Source organism: Chrysoperla carnea, chromosome 5, assembly GCF_905475395.1.
Source record: "Chrysoperla carnea chromosome 5, inChrCarn1.1, whole genome shotgun sequence".
Lineage (NCBI taxonomy): Eukaryota > Metazoa > Arthropoda > Insecta > Neuroptera > Chrysopidae > Chrysoperla > Chrysoperla carnea.
The window spans coordinates 13715932-13739624 of NC_058341.1; the positions used below are offsets into that span (position 1 = coordinate 13715932).

Consider the following 23693-nt stretch of genomic DNA (forward strand, 5'->3'; position numbering starts at 1 on the left):
TAAGAGCTAGACGCACGTAATTTTGATTCGTTGGCCTTGTTCAGAGCAGTCTTTAACATTTTGAAGCCATGGGAACAAAGGAATCACGAGGCCCCCTGTTTTGTAAAATATCATTTTGACAGACAAATCGAAAACTCCATTTTCTGGATTTATAGTCACGTCATTACTCAGACTCAAACACTGGTTAAGTTTTTCGACTTAGTTATTAGAATAAGTAAAGATGAAGTACGCCTGGAACCTAAGAGCGGTTGAGTTTACTAGCGGGAAAAGCTTCGAAAGCTCTGAAAATTACTGATTTTAAATTCATTTTTCATGTCCTTTTATTAATACAAATTATAACTGATAGTTCTGTTTTTACTAATAATTTTAGTGTCACTGTAGTTTTGATATGGTTTAGTTGTTTAATAACTTTCCAGTCAGAAAGTTCCCGGGCTATTGAATGAAACAGTTTACAGAAATAAACTTTCGAAAAGGTTGCCAGCTCTCGTATAGATTATATTTAGCTTGGTAAATAAATCGCTCATTTAAATAATTCTCAATAATTAATTAATTTTCGTAATATGAAACGTACAAATATAGACATTAATGAATCCATAATTATATCTATTTAATTATATGTTAAATTTTAGGGTATTAATATTATAACATTTACTATCTTAAAATATTAATATTTTAACATATAAAAACATATAAGTATAGATACTATGTCTTAGTATTTTTCACTGTTGTCACAAATAGTGCACGATTATAAAAACATGTTTTTTATGGACTTGACTATAACGAGTTAACTACTCTAAATGCATCATGTTCGAAATCAGTTTTATTCTTTTATAATCTTATTCTTAACAACTTTCAAGATCATTGATTGAAGAAGCAGAATAATATGTAAAAATTTTAATTAATTTTTCATTACCTGTTCTTTTGTACTTGAATGGAATCAGGGCTGTATTATCGAATTTCATGGTAGTCTATTTTATTTTTAACTCTCAAATCAAAAACAGGAGTGTTATAAGTTTGATCGCTATATGTGTCTTCCTGTCTGTCTGCGACATCTTATCTCCTAAACGAGTGGAGCTATTTAGATTTTTTTTTTTTTTTGTGAAAGTTAATCTTGAATTGACCCGTGGATTTAAAATTGTTGAATGTGTGAATTTTTTGACGAAAATTATCGAATCTTTTAGGCACTCGAGGAAAATACATGACAGAAATGAGAAAATGGAAAGTAAAATCGACTTAAAAGATTTGCAAGATTAATGATATTTTTCTCTGTTCCAAACTTAAATTTGATTTGACCGAGAACTATATCGAATGTAAAATTTAGAAGAAAAATGTTATTTTACTAAATTCGGTCCTGTAACCTGAGAATGTAAGCACTTATTAAAAAAAAAACTCGCCTAAAAAATACCTTTGTTGGTGTGAAAACTGAACTACTCATGGATTGGAAAATCGTACCCCAGAATTTAATATGTATTATAATTAATTAATTGCCATCAAAAAATTTTATTAAAATAAAAATCATTATTTTTAATTCGTCGTTAAAAGCCAATATACTAGCGTTTTTTAAAGCTTTATACAATACAAAAATTATCGTATTTTAACCCCCGACGCAAAAAAGGAGGTGTTATAAGTTTAACCGTTGTGTGTGTCTGTCTATCTGTCTGTGGCATCATATCGAATTTGACTTTTTTGTTTGTGTTTGTTTGAAAGGTAGTGGAGAGTTTTTTTAACTATGTTTTAAGTAAAGTTTTTGTAAATTTTACTTGTCCTTAAAAATTCAGCATAAGTACTCTCTCATGTAAGATATATTCTGATATTTAAAAACAGAAGGTCAATAGCAGAGAAGAGAAAATAGTACTTTACTAATTCTATGATTTATTTACTAATTCTTTGTATTTTCTTGATCCCGGATTCTAAAATCTCAAAAATTTTTGATCACCCTTTAGGAACATTCAGCGTGGGAGGATCGGAAAGCAACCTTAACGATATTAAAATCATCATAAGCTTCTATTTTATAAAAAAAAAAATTATTGCTACTTACTACATCGGAAAATTCTTACTTGTATAGGTAGTAGATAATATTACCCGAGTAATATCATAATAATTTATCGTATATAATCAAAACATTCACCTTATACTTAGAATAAATTTGATTATCTTCTTAGAATCAAGATGTACAAAATCATACAAGGTATTCAAAAAGTTTTGATAGTTACAAACCATATAAACAAACAGCAAGAATTTTCCTCGAGTTTAAAATTCAACACGAAACTTAGATATTTTTAATAAATGTCCTAACTTAAATCAAGAGGCAAATCGTTATATTTGTAATTGTCTGTTTGAAAGCATGGAACTTCTGAACGATTGTATTGAAAAACGATTATCTAAGAGCGAAAACCGTACCAGACTGCAGCCAAAATTCATTCATTCTTTTTTCCCATTTAATTTTTGATGATTTGGATTTGCAGAAAGACTACTGAAAGCATGGCTTTTAACTGTCGAACTTAATAGAATAATTACATAATAAAAACTATCACATCTTTACGGAATAAAATTCAGTTAAATATTTTCTGTTTCGAAACTTTTGGAATACTCTGTACTTACCTACAAGTACATTTATATCTTTATTAATATTGGGAAAAAATATTTTTATTTAATTAAAATATCATTCAACGTTTTTGTATGATTTTGAAATTATTACTCAAATTAAAAAAAATAATTTTCTAGTTTTTCTTAAAAGATTTTCAAAGAAAAATCTATTTTCTAATAAAGTACGATATACATTTTCATAACTTTAATAAAATTGAATTTATTTCAAATATTAATTCAATCAAGTTGTCCTAAAAATTATACATCGAGTTTTCATGAATTGGGATCGAGTTTTCATGAAATGGAAAAAAAGCTTTTCCAAAATTTTAAGATTTCACTTCTGTTGACATGACTAAGTGGAAAATTTTTTTTAATCGTGCTTTTTTTTTGTATTTTTACGATTTGACAAAACCACTGTTATTTATTCATTAGACTTTGAGTCCAATGAAGACAATACATCGAGAATCAAAATTCAGAACGATTTTTAGCCACTTACATCGTTTTCGTTAGCTTCAAATATTTCAGAAATTCATATAATTAGAAATTAAAAAAGTCGTATTTATTTGAACGTGAAAATTTGTATTATTTTCACTATTTCAAAATATTTCATTTCCATTTGGAGAACCATAGCCCAGAATAGATTTCATCGGGTGTCATTATTTTCAAAATCGCTATTACTAAAAATTTTTATTTCGTAGACAAATATATTTTAGTACATACAAGGTTTTTAGACAGTTAACTATATGGGCATGTATACAGACACTGAAAAAAAGCATTTAAAAATATAGCATTAACGAAATTTATTCGATGATTTTGTTTGATGAATTTAAAATATATTCATAAAATATACATAATAATACTATAATAGCAAAAGCCTAATTTTTAAAAAGCTTTTTTTTTAATAAAATTTATAATATATTTCTATAAAAAAAAATTATTAATCCATTATAACGGTAGATGCTAATAATATTTAAAAATAAAATGCCATTTGAAACTATAAAAAAAAAATTTTTTTAATTAAATATCCTTAAAAATAACACAAAGTCAATTTAATATATATTTTGGGAAAAATACTGGTAAATGTTTAATTTTATACTTATTGAACGTAATAAAATATACAGGATGCTTCATTTTTATTGCACCAGGATGAGTATTTTCTTTCAAGATGGAACAGTTATAAGAATTTGCTATTTTAATTTTCTATTAATTTATTTTAAAGGTATATCGAAAAATATCGATATATCAAAGTATACTAAGTTTAGTCCCAAGTTTGTAATGCTTAAAAATATTGATGCTACCAACAAAATTTTGGTATAGGTGTTCATAAAATTTCCTAATTAGTGCATTTCCGGTTATCTGTCTGTCTGTCGTCCGCCCGTCTGTCATCACGATAACTCAAAAACGAAAAAATATATAAAGTTGAAATTTTTACAGCTAAATATATAAAGGTCGAGTTCGTTAATGAGCAACATAGGTCAATTGGGTCTTTTGTCCGTAGGACCCATCTTGTAAACCATTAGAGATAGAAAAAAAGTTTTAATGTAAAAAATGTTTCTTAAAAAAAAATTAACAACTTTTGATGAATGATCTAAAAGTGGATATCTTTCTTTACTTACATGTCATCAAAAAACAAACGATTGTGTCATCAACACTGTCTATACATGGTATTTCAATAATTTACTCAGTCAATTGTTTGTTTTAACTTGTTTAACATTTGTTTCCGTTTTTAGCTTTGAGATTCTACTGCATTAATACCTAAATACTAAATTAGTTAATTAATTAAAAATTTAACTTTTTTATTTTTTAATTATTTAATATATTTGTGGCTTAAAAATAATCAATTTAATTATTTCAAATGATTAATTAATTAAGTAAATTGATTTTTAGAAAAGGTATTATTTATTGGCATGTGTGTATTAAATAAGTATATATTTAATTATAGAATATTAAGTTTAAATATATAGTATACTAATATACTGAAAGGTATAAAATATAAGATACCCATTATTTCGTAAGAAAGTTGGAAACCTTTTTTGAAGAAAGTTTATTTTAGATACGGATGGGAGACGTCATCAATTTTTATCCAACAAATTTCAATTACATTCTTTAATTACTAAATTAAACAGCCACAAGAAAATATCTTGAAATCAACTTTTTCTATCTTCAATAAATGTGTTTTTTAAATTAATTATATCGAAACCATAAGATTGGTAAAATCGTGTTTCTTTTATTATTGTTTTGGCACCCAAAATTTTTTTTTGCTGCATTCAACATCCGCAAAAATTTCAAATTACATTCACAATTCTTCGAAATTATCACTAAAAATTTGTGGACACAAATATTATTTGGATTTTTTTTAGCTTTAAGCCATGATGTGTCACTTTTATCCCTCTCAGTATTCATATAATAACTCATTTAATGAAAATTATTTTATATATCAATTCATAATTTTATTAAATACACTTCATAGCAAAAGTGAATTAGAGTATAAAAACCAATTCAATATATACAGGCAGATTCAGACATTACATAGACGACGACCTTCTTCTCGAATTATTTACCTTTTTTTCTTAGTTTAACAAGAAGATCATTCTTGAAGAAGTCTTGAAAAAATTCCAGAAATTTTATTATTTTATTTTTTATTTTATTTTTTTACATTATTATTTATTTTATTTTATTATTTTTTTACCCATTCCCCTTCTTTGTCACAGTCGTTCACATTTATGAACGGGGGTTCCCCTGGGGGAAGAGGGGCTGGTGTAACGTCACATACACGTCACAGCAATTTCAAATTTTTTATTTCCATTCCAAATAATTTTAAAGTCAAATGACGCGTTGGCACTTGTCGAAAGTCTCACCTTATACCTACCTACAGAAACCTATAAAATGGATATGAATGAACTCCTTTTTCATTTAAAGATACATCAAGCATATCTCGTTTTAGGCTAAATTGAACCTAGCGATAATATTCCCACTGAATATAAAGATGGTTTTTGATTTACCAGCATTTAAATCGCAGGGCTCATATTTTAGATCCAATGCATCTCCAAATAAATCCGATTTTTGTAATTTTTTTAATCAAAAATATCAACTAAAAATCAAAAAAACTTTTCCTTTTTTTACAATTTTCCGAAGTAGTTGGTTACTCTTAAGAAAATCATGAGCTATTTTGTCCAAATTTCACGATAATTTCTTGTATATGATTACTATTTTTTTAAGACGCGTGTTCGGAAAACTAACTAAACTTTCGATATTTTCTGAACCACTTGTGAAACATTTAAAAAAAAAAGAAGCTATATTAATGTAGATATTTACTATATTAGTGATTGTTAACTTACACTATAATTCACTTAAACTGACAGTAAATAAAATATCATTTTCAATCATCATATAATACCGGCTAGAAAACTGAAAATGATTCTATTGGGATCGATTTTGAAACAATAGTAAAATTTAATATATACATTTACATTTCTAATATTATAAGTTCTACTATAGATATATACATAAGTATATACATTTTATCAATATTATGTCAAACTTTTTAAGTGTATCATACCCAAATCTAATAAATATAAGTGTTCTTACTCTCTTACCTTTACCTGTTGTGTTATAAGATTTATTGAAAAGGAAATTGGAAAATATGTATTTTGATTTTGAAACAATTCTCAACCTATGTTTATTTGAAATAGATCTTCAATAAATAAATGTCTGTTTTTAGAGGTATTCGAAAATCTGAACCCACTTGACATATTTTTTAGTTTAGCATACATTTAAATAAATTTTAACAGATTTCATTACGAAATGTCATTTTTCGTATCAACTATTATTTTTAATGAATTCTAGGAAAATCCACAGTTATAAAATGCATTTATTTACTATCGTAATGTTCTATTTACGATTCATAATAATTAACAATATTTATTATTTATTGGAAATACTCAATAACTTTTTGTTGTATTTTCCTTGAAAACCATACTCATTTGCACTGTATCGAAGTAGGTTAGGTTAGATAAGGTTAGAGTGGCTATCCTGGGGTGGGACACACTTAGACCGTAGGATCCGTTGTGATACCGAAAAAGAGTTGAGCTATGCCCGGCCACTGGTCCATGAACCATTTGGAGCTGATTAAGAACAGCAGGAGAGCTTTGACGTCGACGGACTTTAGGTCGTAGAGAGGCTGGCTCAAGCAAGGCCATCTCCTCATGACAAGAGCTGGGCAGAGACAGAGAAGATGAGACATTGTCTCCTGTCTCCTCACTACTGTGACAGCTCCTGCAGTAGTCGTGATACACTGCCAGACCCAGGCGTTAAGCATGCCTGCTGCCCAACTAGTGTCCTTTAATAGCCGCAACAATTTTGCGAACAAGGCCCTTGGAAGTGATATAAGATCTTCAAGTTTCTACAAGACAGATATGGTCTGTGTATCGAAGTATCACAAATAAAAAACCAACCAGTCTCACCACTCAAATAAAAGTAATGTTTCAGCAGTGTGATGTGTGTTCGCCATCATAAAAATACTTTAGTTGTTCATTAATTTTTCTCCGGGTTTTGTTTAATTTTTTTCTATGATGTTTTATTGATTAAAAACATAATTTTTTGAAATAATCTATTGATTTTATAGACAAGTCATATACGAATATTATAGAATTCAGTATATAATTCCGTCAGACTTTGATATATTTGACAGTGAAAAGCCGATTAGATATTGTAGATGATCGAATTATCTTGTGTCGAACATGTCCTTATTCAACCATTTTATTTTTCGCATTTTACTATTTTATGAAAATTTTTTTCTATATTTCATAGTGTTTCGAGTATTACCAAGTGAGTGCGAAAAAATTTCGACACAGGTTTTTATTTTTTAACCTTGCAATAAACCATAACTTTTTTACAATACTGTAGGAATACAGTCACCTTAAATTTTAAAATGATACCAAACCAAACTTTAATCAAGTTTTCAACAAAATTGTTTAAAAATACAAGTTTTAATTACAATTGATAAATTGATAAACTCGAACAAAATAAAAACTAGGAAACATCATTTTTCTAGGTAGATACTGTTTATTTATATTATTGAGTATTTATTTTCGTTAAAACTTTACTTATTTACACTCATGTCCGATGTTTTTCTTGCAACAGTTTTTTATGAAACATTATTTCTGTTACACCCTGTTTAATATTATAATACTAGAATTGTATGAGTTGTTGATTTGAAATTCAAATAATGTACTATAATTATCTTTAATGCATTTAAGATATATACATAATAGATACAAATGTATCTATCTATATTATATGTATAATATATGTTAAACAGTATTATGTATTCCTATATTCTAGTATATTCTAGCATTCTAGGATATTTTGAATAGATTGAAGATCATAAAATTCACGTGGAAACAATGTCTTATATGTACAAAAAATATTCAGAAGGCTAGCAGAGCCTCATCACTAAGGTTATATTTTCCCCTCTTTAAAAATACTTTTATTAGCTTCATACGTATATTAGTATGTTAGTATATAACGGAAATTTCGAACATGATTTTAACCCCCTTCAAAACGTCGGACTAACTCGAAATTCGGAATACTTATCAAGATTATCCTGATTAGGATTCACGATTTCCATATCTGACAATATATACATTTACTTGCGCTCCCACCATATTTATACTGAATTTTTGATAAATAAATAATTGTCTTAAAAAACCAAAAAACAGGCTTTTGTAAAGAGCCCTGAAAGGTAGAAAATAACATCTTTAAATTCAAAAAAAATCATTTGATCGCAAAAAAGCGTTGGGGGCTTTTTAGGATATTTTATAATGATTTTACTTTTACCAATATATGCCCTATAAAATTTACAATAATTGAAATTCATTTCTACCTTTTAGCCCAGCTCTTTACAAAAGCGTGTTTTTTAGTTTTTTTTTTTAAAACTATTATTTATTATTATAAGATGCTTTAATTACTCCTTCCATGCTTCTTTTTATTCGAAGTGTAATTTTATTCTCAAGCTTTTGAAACAATAAGTATTTTCATAAAGAGGCAAGAAAGGGAGCTACAAAGTCGTTTCTTTAACAAAAGTTTTGAAAGTGCTTGGAATTTTATATTCGTTCACTTTCATGACACTAATTAAGCTCACATTCGGATTTTCAACATACCTCCGTGTGGAAACATGACACTTTCAAAAGACTTCTTGAGACTAACATTGGAGATTATGAGAGTATATCTCTACCTTTCCTCGTTGATCTTTGATACAATGCATAAGTCTATATTGTAGGAGCAGTAACGACTGAAATGTGGGTTTATAATGTGAGCCTCATTTTTTATTTTATTTTTTTTATTTTAGCAATTATTTATATCACAGCATGCAGAAGAAGTGATAATGAATTTACGAGATAAAAATAATAATGTATACGTATAAATAATAATATATAAGACATACTTATCTGTTTTTTTGTGTTATTACAAATATTCTTCAAACGATATTACAATTTTTTACACTTCTTGTAGAAATATTAAAAAACACATCGCATTTTTGACGTACCTATTTTTGAAACAACATAAATATTTCGTTTGCTGTTTGAATTCAATAATCGGTATTACTACTCTTCAATAAAAAATCATGCGAAATACTATTTAATTTTCGAATTCGAAATTCAAGAAAAATCAATCTAATTTTGAACTCAAATGAACTACTAAATTTTTTTCTCATTTTCTCAAATATAATAGTAATTTAACTAAGAATTGAAACTCTCAAACATCTCTCACCTAGGCAAAATGAATCACAAATATTAATTCATTTAATTATAAACCTTCAAACTTAATCTGAAGAGTTAGTAAAACTATCAAAAACTGAGTTTTTCCTTCTCAGTCAAAATACTGGAAGTATAGATGAATGAAAATTATTAAAGTAAGCAAGAAATTTTTAATAATGTTCAAGAAATTAAAGGTTTTTAGTATACCTTAGTCCGAAAACTTGGTCACTCCAGCCAGCTATGGTGTTAACATCACAATTTTAATGTCAGCTATGGCGTGAAAACCAAAATTTTGCGAACATTTTTTTAGGGTTAAGCACCGCTTTATAGTAGAATACACTATTTCTTGGAAAAAACACTGAATTATTGCCTCCTACTCGGAAAATATAATAAATTGGTTTAATGTGTTTTTAACCACCGACTAACAAAGAGAGGTGTTATAAGTTTAATGTCTCTGTGTATCTGTGTGTCTATCTGTGGCATCGTAGCTCCTAACGGATGAACCGATTGTTATTTTATTTTTTTTTTTGAAAGGTAATTTGACTGAAAGTGTTCTTAGCTATGTTTCAAGTTCGAGCTCAAACGGATGAGCAGAATTTCTTGAGATACTTCTACGAACACTTTCGATCAAATTACTTGTCAAAAAAAATCAAAACCGGTTCATCCTTCTAAGAGCTGTGGGTGGCACAAACGAATCAATCTGACTTGATCTTGTGCTGAAGGTTTCTTTAAATTTTCGCTTACATGTTGTTATCACAGTTTTATCTAAGATACGAAGATTTGAGTAAAATAATGATTCAAACAAACTATAGAGTATATTATTTCATTTTTCCTTGATCATGAATAAAAATCTTTTATTTAAACATTTCATTGGAATATACAGAAACAAAAAAATACATTGCATGCAAATGTTTTAACGAAAGTAAGAAAAAAAGAATTTCACTAAACAATACCTATTACAAAACAATCCAGGTCACTAGAGCTATTCGATATTCATTACTAGAAAAATTTAATAAAAAATTATTATATTGTGAAAATTTAAGAAAACTTCTAAGTTCTACGTCATATTTATTTTTTTCTATTTCTATTTATGATTTTACTGGGCTATTGTTATTTTAAACTATTCCAATATATATATCGTTTTTATATGCAAAAAAATTTATTGAAATAACAATAATTGATTAATTATTTGAAAACTTACTAATAAAATACGACATGAAAAACTCTCTCTCAGTGTAAAAAGGAAATCTAATTGCAGGGTAGTACGACAATTTTTCTACTTATACTGAGTATAAATAGTGTATTCGCACCGTGCGTGAGTTTTTTTGAGGGCGTTTCCATGATAACGATACACTACTTTAATTATAGAATTGTATGGATGAATATATAAATTGTATGGATTGCATTTATGACGTACATTGAAAATTTAATATTATTGTCTCACAAATTTAAATAAATAATTATGATAATTTACATTTGGAAAATAATATTTGTGCAATTTGATTTCTTATTTTTAATGCATTAAGCTTAATTAATAAGGGTTTTCAATAATTTTAATTTGACATTTTCTATAACATTAACATGTAAAGAATTGCAAATTAGTCATAACAGCCTCCTTTATCGTCAAAATTTTTCACTGGAATCGCTGGCATCGATTTTATTGTCCCTACCATGACTACGCACACAACGAATAGGACAACTTTTTCTACTTGCACTGAGTGTAAAAAGTGTATAAACTAGGGTATCAAAAGAACAGGCATTTATTCGAATGCAAAGTTCAGTTCAAGTTTACAAATTAAGAATTTTTTTCATATTGTAATATTTTCATAATGAATCAAAATACATGCGTAGATAAAGATAAAAGCATTAATTTAAATAAAAATACATATCTCTATACGATTTCTCATTTTTTTTGGTAGGTAGATAGGCGCGTTTATCATATGTGTTGATGCCGCAGGTGATACTGTCTAAAATAAATAATTGAAGGAAAAGTCGTGCATTTATGTGATGAAATTTTCTGAAATTTTACTTTTTCTTTAATACTTTTATATTAATACGAGTGTTATAAGACAACAAGTCATTCGTTTATTTGGAAATCTTTTTATATTTTATGCGGCTGAGCTATAAATTAGATTTTTTTTATTGGCAAACTGGCGAACCAACCCGGCTTGAAATTATCAGTGTTTCTCTACTATATTATGTATATGCCTTCCTCTGGAATCACTCTATCTATTAAAAAAGAACCCGCATCAAAATCCGTAGTGTAGTTTTAAAGATCTAAGCATAAGTGATTAGAAATGATTTTATAGAAATTGTTAATTTTTTATTTAAAACTTTTTTTCATATCTTCGTATGTTTTATTTTCGAAAAAGTGATTTTGAGGGTATTTTTTTGTGTTTTTCTACCCTCTTAATAGAATTCAATATTTTTTAACTACTTATACTTCAAATTTATGTCAAAATGAACTTGAATTCAAAAATGTAGGCTTCCGTTTTTTATGGTAGTTTAAATCTTCATTTTATTGGACTAATACTGTAACTGACAAATGAATATATACCTGATGGGATTTCATACGGTATGGTCTCAAGAGCCTACCATCTGACTTTCTTCCCACTATCCAACAATAATCAATTTCAAATTTATTCTAAAATAATAATCGAATTGAATTTTAATGCTATCTGTACTTAGGTACTTCACTACTTCTGTTTTTTTTTCGGACTAACCTATATATATGTAAACGAAAGCCTTTAATACATCGAATAAACTTGTCTTATTAGGTTTATATGGTGTAAATATAAACTAAATCAAAAACTACGATGATTCTCTATAGAATCAACTTGATATAGAATAATTAACCACTTTGGAGAGAATATTTTGTAATTTAAAAAGTAGTAAATCTAATATCATTTTTTTTTTTTGTATTTGAGTTTCTGCATACGTTTTTGATATGCTATTTTATGTTTAACCAAATTTCATTAAAAGATTTATTAAAATACATGAAATAATAAAATGAATCTGAATTAAATAGATATAAAAAGTTTTACATCACAAAAAGCACAGATTTTTGTTACATTTTATCCTAAAAATGGTCCAAGTTTCTAAAAGGCAACGTTTATTGAAATCGTGTGAAGTCGGCAAAAATTTTGAAGAATATCTGAGAAAATAAATTTTACTTTTGTTTTTTTATTTATCTTCATGATAGAATAAGAAAAACAAAGATATGATTATCAATTTTAGTTGGCTTTAACACCAAAGCCTTGACAAACGGTTTCTTCTACCCAAATGTTTGAATTGATTTATTTGGAAAAATTGAACAAAATACACAGTTCAAATATTTTTTTAAATATATGTCTCAAACCCTTAAAAAATTATAGCTGAACATTTTGAAAACGATAAAGAAAATCGTTTATACAAACATTAAAATAAAATCTGTTAAAATATTAATTAGAGGTTTTGTTTTTAAAATTTAAAACAAACAAAAAATATTATGGAAAATTAAATATTCTATGAAAAAAAAAAAAGAATCTGAAAACATAAATACAAAAAAAAATGTTGCGTTAATAATAAATGCGTTTTATGTGCGTTAAAAGTTTTCACTTATGAAAAATCGATTATATGCGGTATTATTAAACTCTAATTGTTTTGTTAAAAAAAAAAGTATTGACGTCTTTAACTAAATGTCTTTTTTTCAAACAAGCCAAGGTTTGAATCTTTCAATGCTAGAATAATAACTTTCTGCTTATGAAAATTATTGTACCCATTGATAAATTATACTGCCATACTAACCACAAAGGGGGCAAAAGCTTTGCAGAAAGTAGACAGATTTAAGGAGTACAAACCCTTTTGTGGTGGGCACGGTAGTAAAGTAAAATTTATTTTCGATAACGCTCCTTACGATAGAAAAATGTTGGTTAATTATGTTTCATTTCCCATCACCTCCCCAAAATTCAAACTCAGTAAAATTTTGTATATGTTACGGGCTATCGTTCATCAAAACCCATACCCATAGCTATGTTTTTTAAGAAGATGATAAAAAACAGTATTTTATAAAAAGAATCGACAAATATATAGAATTTTCTCAAAAAATGAACAATTTTTAATATGAATTTGTTTTACACCTGAAAAATTACCATTTTTATACGCAATATGATTATATTAAAATTTATTCAGAAAAAAAAAATTAGGAATTATGTTAAGAAATTGTTTTGATTAAATATTCTTTCGATAATTGTAAATTATAAAGTCGAATTAATAATACAGTTTACATTTTCATAACTTCCAATAAGACGAAAATATTCTTCAGACTTCATCTTTTCAATATAAGAATTTTTTGTAAAAAAAAAGGAGCTGGAACATAATTTCAGTTTGACTACTTTTTAACCGACTTCAAACAAAAACGGAGGAGGTTATCAATTCGACTGTATTTTTTTTTTTTATGTTTGTTACCTCAGAACTTTTGACTGGGTGAACCTATTTTGATAATTCTTTAACTGTTTGAAAGCTGGTGTTCCCGTGTGGTCCCATTTCATTTTGATCTAGTTCTGACAACGGCATCCATGAAAAAATTATAAAAGTCTTAGATTTGCAGCAAGTATGCATGACAAGAGGACGAACAACTCAATATCAAGCCAACCGATTTCGATGATTCTTTTTTCAGTGACGAATTAGTTAGCGTACTTCAGATTCACTAAAAATCACAAAATAAAAAAACTTTTAACAAAAGGAAAACCGACTTCGAAAGAAAAACTTTTCCTAAATAAATTAATAAGCACTAAAAAGTAAAAAATAACGATAATATAATGTAGTTAAAATTATTGTTATTTTTGGAGTCGGTGTCAGCCAAGCTAATGTAGCAAACTGTACTGTCAGAGTTGTTTCCTTGGCTGACACCGACTCCAAAAATAACAATAATTTTAACTACATTATATTATCGTTATTTTTTACTTTTTAGTGCATTTTAATTTATCTTGGAAAAGTTTTTCTTTTGAAGTCGGTTTTCTTTAAAAGTTATAAAATATCTGCGTACATTATTTGAAAACTTTAAATAAATTTTATTGAGGACATTAATTTTTATTTTTTTTTTTAATAAATCAGTGAAGCAAATTAATCTAATCTATAATAATTAGGTGTAGGTAATTGTTGTTCATATGGTACGAGGGAAATCAAATTAAATAGCGTATAAAATTTTTTTTAAATATTGATTGGTGTGATAACATATACATATAACAATATTTCGTCATAATTTTTTAGGGTTCCATAGTTAAAGGAAATGAAAATATGTAGCAATGTGCAAGAGTGATTTTTTTCTTAATTACCGAATACTTTTTGGACGACGAAAACTTGATGACGATATTCAAACAAGATAAATCAAGCTTTCCACGTAATTATAAATTTTTCATGCTCCTTGAGATAGAATTCTCTGGTTATGCAAATTTTCGTAGAGAAAGAAGTTATTAGGCAATAGTGTCTCTCTCAGTTTTTAACCCCCGAACCAAAAAAAGGGTGTTATAAGTGTAACCGCTATGTGTGCCTGCCTGTGACATCGTAGCGCCTAAACGGGTGAACCAATTTTGTTTCGTTTGAAAGGTAATTTAATAGGAAGTTGTCTTAGATATGTTTCTAGAGCGAGAAAAAACAGCAATGATCTCTAGAATGACGAAATTATTAAAAAAGTGGGATGTTTTTTAGCCCCCGAATCAATGAAAAAGGTATTCTAAGTTTGACCGCTATGTGTGTCTGTCTGCCTGTCTATGTGCCTGTCTGTCTATGTATCTGTTCGTTTGAAAAGTAATTTAATGGGGAGTGTTTTTAGCCGTGTTTTAAGTGAGAGCTTAGGGTTACGTATCTGGAACAACTAAAAAATAGGAGATGATCCTCAAAATCGGTTCAATTTGAAGAAAGCTCTAAGGATAAAGGTAATTTAATGGAGAGTGTTTTTAGATCGACCGAGTACGAGTTTATGGTTCCGTACCCGAAAAAATTACTCGCTGGTTTTTTAAAATTTTGTAAATTACACTTTTAGTTTATCAGCCTTCTGAAATGACTGTCAAATAATATACAATTGGCCTTGATAATATATATAAGCAATGCACAATATTAGAACGCAATGACAGTACCAAACCATTGACAGTGGAGTCAAACTCACACTTTTCCAAATTTTTATTAGTAAAATGTGTTATTAATTATGTTTTTATTTACATTATCGTACATTAAACAAATATTTATACGCGCTGTGTAAATATTGAAATTATTATGAAGATACAGGTTCAATTTTTTTTGCAATGGTCGATTTTTTTTCGGGGAACGCATTATTATTTATTATATGTACATACTCATAAAATTTTCATTTTAAAACGATATGTATCATACTTTTATATAATGCCGACTTTATAGTGAAAAAGCACTTATATACGTTTTCAAAAATACAAAAAGCTATTCAAATCCTCAAACTTATAGTTATAATTAAAGCTATACCTTTTTCCAGCGAAATGTGAAATATAAAATTCTAACATTGTTTGTTCATAAAGCGATATATCAATGAAATTCCATACATACATTAAAAAAATGCAGTAGAATCCGTTCATCGAAACTTTGTAATGTTTCAGTATCATTTTAAGCCCGCTTAAAAATGTGGAAAACTCAATTAACAATCAATTCGTCTCTTTTTTGTATTTAAGCTAATTTTGGCACTGAAAAAAATTATGTCAATGGTTAGGAAGCAATCTGAGAAACTGTTTTTAATATATCAGCCCATTATAAAGATAATTCCAAAATACAACTGGATTATATTTTGGAATACATACGTCGGGTAATCATTTCTGTAATATTTGGGTCAAAATAGCCTTAAAAAATCTGAAAAAATTTGAAAAATGTAATAATCTAAATTTGATACGGCAAAAAAGATGCCGTGGATCAGAATACTATCTTATTTATGCTTTTCAAGATATCAATCCGATAGTATTGAAATTCGAATCCAGATAAATTTACTGCGTTAAATTTTTGAATATATCATATCCGGGCAATTTTGAAATATTTGGGTCAAAATAAGCTTATCAAATTATGTTTATGAAAATTTATACCAAAGAAATTTTTTCAAATCAGGTTTTACTGTTTATGTCGAAGACGAAAGTAAAAATGTAATTATTTCAAATGTAAGAAATTGTTATTTTTGTTCCTAAAATAACATTGACGAGTGTGTGATCAGTATTAAACTTCTCTTAATTCATTCGTATTACAATTCTGTATTCCAAAATTAAAAACTAATTTCGATATCATTTTGGTTTCAGGATACTTTACGTGTGTCTAATAATGGTTGTATTAATAGCGCTATTAATGGGAATATCATGGGGACATGAAATTGAGAAACGTGGTAAAGGTACAAAAACATTTTACATATCCAGATATGGACGTAGTGGCTCAAATCAACGTATACCAAATGTACAACCACGAAATGGTAAATTCTTTATTGGATCACGATATGGTAAACGTAGTTTAACATCAACACAAGCATCAGATCCTGGTGTGAATTCATCATCCGAAGAAGTGGTACCTGTTATTGATATTGGCATGAATTGTGTATATACTGGATATATTAATTTTTATCGATGCTCGGAAAGGTAAAAGGTATATAAGGAATTTTTTTCTTAAATTATTTGCATTTTTTCCACAAATAAAAACTTTTACAAGGGTTTTTTCTCAAATAACAAAACCTTAATCCATCACATTGTATTACTTAGCAAAGTAAAAAGAATCCCTTAAAATTTTTTAGACTCACTTTATACTAATCTCCAAAACTAAAATAGTCAAAAAAAAAACGTAAAAAACCATTTTCATTTTTTATTTATTGCCCGTGAATTGTGGTAATAACACTGGTCAAAAAATTTGATTTGATGCCATTTGTTGTTCCTTTGATACGATATTTTGCCCCATCGGCTTCAGAATTTTTCTAATAAATAAGGTTTTCGAAATATTTTTACCTTTAAAAGAGAAAAGTCCTTTTTTCGGTTATACTCTAAATTCCGTAACACCTCTGTGTAATTTCTGATGTGGAAATTGAAAGCCATCCCTTTTCTTTCCTCTTCCTTTAAAATACTTTTTGAATCTTTCCGATATCCCTTTTGCTCTTCGAGAAATCATATGATATTTAGATTACTTATTCAATTTCCTGGAACAAAATTTTCTAAAATTTCAAAATGGCTTTTTGAAGGGAAATGAATGGTATTTTCTAACAACGTAAATTTTTTTGTGAGGTAAAATTATTCATCGGTGAAACATAACTTGGAATTTAGGGGAAAGTAAGTTTTTTCCGTACTAAGAGCGAATTTCTCGAAAACGTGATGTGCTGAATCAATTTTGCGCTCAGATTCGTATTCAGCACGTCAAAAACCTTTCAAAAAGTATACTCTTGTTTCAGGTATAAAATTTGCGTTGACCAGTGTAATCTATTTAATGAAATGCTCAGACACAAACATTCGCTTTTTCAAAAAAGAATTTTCTTTGGGGGACAGTTGCCTTGATTTCAGTGTATTCAAAGGAGATCTGAGCTTTTTTGATACTTAGGCTATTTACCTTTCTATATCTCCAAAATCAAGTCACCTGCAGCTCCGTTTTGGCATTGCTTAAGCCCAATACAAAAACTATTCTAACTTTTAGGCTTTTAGACAAAATTTCCAAAAAATTTCTCTGCGAATGTTAATTTTCCTTCGATAACCTCACGACAGTTAGTATCGTTACCATTATTTTCTTTTAAATAATTACATAACGAACTTTTGACCTATTTTCTTCAAGAATTAATGTAACAGGGAAAATTTTTAAGAAACAAGCAGCAAAGAAAACATTTAGCAAAAATTCTGATAGATAACATTAGTAATTTTCTAAAAATAGAGAGGTTTATAAATAGTTTTTCTATTTTTCGCGTTCATTACATGGAGAAAATTCATTACGTTGAGATTTTCAATTCTACATTGATTGGTCAAGATATTCAAGGCTGCCAGAGTTGATTTCCGCTTCGTATGTATCTTATAAGACCTACGGGTTTATATTTATGATGAAAAATAATGAACTATTCTCATATTTGATAACAAATATGATTACTGAATTTAATATTGTTGTTATATTGAGAAGAAAAAAAAATCTGTAGTCTTCAATTTCACTTACAAATTGTCATAAGTCATTTATGTGTTCATATATCACGTCAAATTTTTTTTATGGACGTATGAGACATAAAACCCGTTGTAAATGTATCGTAACGACTGAATCTCGTAGGTTCGTTACAATAAAACGTCACTAGGTGAAATCTTTGAAAACTTTTCTTTAAGATTGTACGATCGCGCCAAGGTAAGTTTAGACTCGTGGTTGAAATTATTTGTACCTTATTTTCAACTTTGATGATGAATTTTCTTTTAACTTACGAAAAATATAAATAAAATTTTTCAATATCTGCCTTGGTTTTCCAAATATCGAAAGCTGAATAATTAAAGAAAATTTTCAATTTTTCAATATTTTGAAAATTGCTCTAATTCGTCTTATATTCTCAAGTTATAATAACATCAAAATGGAAAATGTATACTTTTTTTAACTTGGGTCCCCACTACCGTGCTCATACATCCTTAATTAGTAGGGCACAACGGTTTTTTTTTGGTTTTCAATAATTTATTAAATATTAAATAGTTTTTTTTTAAATTTCCACCGACTAGTTTTGGAGAAATCTATGAAAACGTATAATCCATCTACAATTTTCCCATAAAACTAATGTTAAATATGAATACTTTTGAAGTCACATATTTATTTAAATAATTACGCAACCCCCACCCCCCTAAAATTTTCAGAATTGATTTAGACTTAGTCCAACTTCATATAACAAAAAAATCAAGCTTTTTATCCAAAATTGACGCTCGTACATCCTTCACAACTACTGTTCACACTTTACTGTTGTTTCAACTATCCACAATGCCTGTCCGTAGAGAACTCTTTATATAAACTGTTCATACTGCACTCTTCATATCGACTGACTTTTTATCTTACAGCACCCATAATGACACTTTTATTTCTTAAAAGAACATATTAATTTTTTCCCAGCGAAATTTCACTCTGTAGGTATAAAATATTGTTGGAACTTAGAAATCGAACAACGAACATCGGATATTAAAAACTACATTATATAATTTGTTTTCGTAATCAATTATTATTATTTCAATACATAGAAATTTGATTTGTTTTTCTTTTTTTTTTATATATATACATCTTAAAGAGATGAAAGAATATAATCAGTTGATGATTGTCATTGTGATTCGTTTGATAGGTATTTAGTTAAATCCTTTGGATAGATATTAAATTACACAATTGTATTATAAACATTACTGTTTTACTATATAGTAATATTTTTATTTCATCATCCTACATCTATTATAATAAATAAAATAAAACGATATAAATATCAAAATATCTTGAGTATTATAATATATTTTTCATATTGTTTAAAGGAAAATTGTAAATATCAGTTCTAGGCACACAGAATGTTCTAAGATGTTTTTAGTTTTTTTGGGCGATTTGAAAATAAAAGGTGTTTTTTTTTAGAGGTTTACATTCTTCAGTTGTTAATCTTTTGTTTGGTAACCGATTTGATAGAAAACAGTTGCTTTGTGTTTAGTTTGGTTTACGATTCCATAATGAATAGACTCACGCCAGAGCAATGTTTGTAAATTGTTCAAATTTATTATATTTATGAATTTTTTTATTAATTTCAAATAATGGACACAGTTTCGACATGCTAAAACCGAAAAGAATGATTTCGCCTGTGTGCACTGCTGTTCCAGATGGGAAAGTTTCGATTGCTGTAAAAAGTTTGTACACTTTTTCCATTCTTTGGCTGCAAGCTCCTATAGGCTGCAATTTCTTCAAAAGATTTTCCGCTAGAGAGTTATATACTTCTCAAAGTTTCGATTGCTGCAAAACGTTTGTACACGTTTTCCATTCCTTGGGTGTAAGCTTCTGTAGGCTATAATTTCTTCAAAAGATTTTCCGCTTGAGAGTTATATACTTCTCAAAATTATCTTTTGTTCTCATTTTTTCGACCGCTGTATTAAGTGCCCTCCTATGCAAAATTTTTTAGCCCCTTACTCAAAACATAATTGCTACAGCACTGTTAAAGATACAATGTATTAGTATTGTACACAGTTGTCACAAATAGTGCACGAATATATGAGAATTTTTATGAACTTGATGAATGACGGACTTTTTATAACAAATATCTTATACGCTTTTACGTTAATATTTCATTAATAAATTCATTTCAAAAGAAATTCATAAAAGAAAATTTTGAAAATAAAGAAAATGGATATTTAAACTATTATAAAAGTTTTCTTTAGCATAGTTATATCAATGCGAGTATATGGTGACAAGCCGAATGACCTTAGGCATATGAAAAGGTACAACGACTTTGAATATTCTTTTCTTAATAAAATTTGAAAACTTTCATTCAAAAATGGTGAAAATAAAAGGAAACTCTCGTTATTATTTTCATTTATGTTTTTTCTATAAAATTATTTTCTATTTAAAAAAACCAAGATTGTGGAAATTTAAAGAAGTATATTTTCGTAATAAAAATAATTGATTTACCTAGGATACTTCAAAGTTATCTTATAAAGGTGTGTCAAGTTTTTATAACTTTAATTTCGGAAATCACCTGTTTAATTTTCCGTATTAAAAACTGAGCACTCTGTATTTTCCATTAATACAAAATTATCAAAAGAAAAACTCAAAAACAATGAAAAATTATTTAAGGACGCCACAAGACAACCATATATACGTGAAGTTTGGTTGAACCACACAACGCATAGAGAATAAATATAATTTATTATATCCGTGGAATTATGGAAGCATAATATGTAAGGATATATTTCAGGATTTCAGAAGATATTCCAGCATGTTTTACGAATGCCAGCGCTTCCAGTGAAAAATTTTGCCAATAAAGGAGGTTGTTATGACTAATTTGCAATTCTTTACATGTTATATTTATAGAAAGTATCAAATTAAAACTATTGAAAAACACTAATTAATTAAACTTAATACATTAAAAATTGTGAAAATAAGAAATCAAATCGTACAAATATTATTTTTCAAATGTAAATTATCATAATTATTTATTTAAATTTGTGAGACAATAATATTAAATTTTCAATGTAAGCCATAAATGCAATCCATACAATTATATAAATGCATCCATACAATTCTATAATTAAATAGTGTATCGTTACCATGGAAACGCCTCCAATAAAACTCACACACCGTGCGAAAAGTAAACAGTACAATGGTCACAGCAAGCATGTGAGATCTACCATATTCAGATTGTAGATATACAGATTGTAGATTTTACCCGACGTTCAAAGTCACATAGAGGTCACAATCAAGACACAATTTTTTGTAGGCATTAAAAAAAAGAACAGTAATGCATCGTTTAATATACTCTAGAAACAGATAACTTTTTTAAAACAATATTTATTTAAGAAAAACAATAACAAAAACAATATTGTTTTTTAATATTTTACGCAATGAAAATAACAATAAATACGTAATTTTCCTTTTTCTTCTTAATAGGTACTAAATATTTAATTTTCGCCTTTTCTCTGGTGTATTATTTTTTGACAAAAACAAAAACTTTCTATTTGTTTCAATTATTATTAAACTCTTTTATTTAACTTTAATAATAATGAGGTATAATTTTCTTGATTATTATTTTAGGCACTTAAATTTTATTTTCTAAAGAAAATAAATTCTTTAAGGAAAAATATTTCGTTTTTTATTATATTTTTTTGGGATGAAAATAAAGTAATTTGTTCTTTTGATAACTTGTTTATAATAATAAGTTTAAAAAGTTGTAGGCTGAGCTGAATTCAATTAACAACTGTACAATTTTTGCAACCATTTCTAAGAATTTTGTAAAAATAATTCGTTTTTTTGTAAAAAATAATATCTTGGAAACGGCTGAGTTTAGTTAATTAGTTTTCCAGTATGGATTTAATTGCAGTTTACTGCTCATCCACGCTATTAAAAAAATTTAAATATTTTTATACCATGTAAGTTTAGTCCCAAGTTTGTAACGCTTAAAAATATTAATGCTACGAAACAAATTTTGGTATAGGTGTTCATAGAATCACCTAATTAGTCCATTTCATAGTCCATTCATTAGTTCATAGAATCACCTAATTAGTCCAAAAATGATATCAAGCTGAAATTTTTACAGCGTGCTCAGGACATAAAAAGTGAGATCGAGTTCGTAAATCGGTAACATAGGTCAATTGGGTCTTGTTAACCATTGGAGATAGAACAAAATACAAAAAATTTTCCGTATAAAAAATTAAACAACTTTTGTTTGAAACATTTTTTCGTAAACATAACTGTTTACCCGTGAGAGCGCAAATTAGGCGCAAATTATATAGTATGTATTATATGAGAGTATCAGTTATGTATGTGTGACATGTTTGTATGTGTAATGTAACAGAGTTCAACACTGTCTATACATGGTATTTCAACAACTCAGTCAATTGTTTGTTTTCACTTGTTTAACTTTTGTTTCAGGAAAGAGACTTTTACCAACGACCTACAGAAGAGCTTGGAAGATCCGACCGACCTCTCATACAACAATTAATTTTAAAAAATAAAATATGTTACAAAAAATAAATAAATATCTTGTAAGAAAATTACTAGTATTTTATATTTACGCATATTCATAGAAAAAATGTTAATTTAAAAAGAAAAAGATTATTTCTTTTAAAATATGCTATTTAATATTCACCTAAACTGTCAATTTTCATTTTCTCTCTCTCTAAAAATAAAGCTTTACACGACTTGCTCCCCCCACCCAATTTAAATATCCATGTGTAGGAAATTTTTGTAGCTAAAAATGAGCCCTTCGTCTTGGTATTTCAAAGTAAATGTTTAGAGATTTTCAGATCAAAAACTATTTAATATTTCAATACCAGAAAAAAAAATATATTTTCAAAATTTAATATTTTTATTTTCGATCATATTGAAAATATAGTTTTATTTTACATTTGAAGTATTAAATATTTTTTTGTAGAATATTAAATTTGATTTTTATGGCTGGAAAAATCAAATTTTTAAAATGAAAATTCGTAGTTAAAAAATATAGTTAATATATAGTGAATAAAACATAATTATTCAAGATAAAAATAGTGCTAAATAAAATTTTTTTGAAAATTAGTGTTATTTAATGAGTACTTCAAAATAGCAAAATACATTAACAAAAAAAAAAACAAGGAAAAATTAAAAATAATTTATTATTATAACTGAACTGATATATAAACAATTGTTAATTGTAATTATATTATG

At 27.4% G+C, this 23693-nt stretch overlaps 1 protein-coding gene across 3 annotated transcripts in view; it reads left to right on the forward strand.

Moving 5' to 3' along the window:
- The window catches only part of LOC123300743 (RYamide neuropeptides-like), a 49344-nt gene extending 26032 nt beyond the window's left edge, over window positions 1-23312 (forward strand). Inside the window, exons 2-4 of one of the 3 annotated variants that reach the window (XM_044883386.1) lie at window positions 210-214; window positions 16631-16960; window positions 22920-23312. In XM_044883386.1, the coding sequence (XP_044739321.1) occupies window positions 16653-16960; window positions 22920-22989 (378 nt within the window). In that variant the 5' untranslated portion in view covers window positions 210-214; window positions 16631-16652 and the 3' untranslated portion in view covers window positions 22990-23312. Of the gene's footprint in view, window positions 1-209; window positions 215-16630; window positions 16968-22919 lie in introns of all 3 variants that reach the window. The other 2 variants (XM_044883385.1, XM_044883387.1) reach the window with 2 other exon arrangements.
- The last annotated feature ends 381 nt before the right edge of the window (window positions 23313-23693 follow it).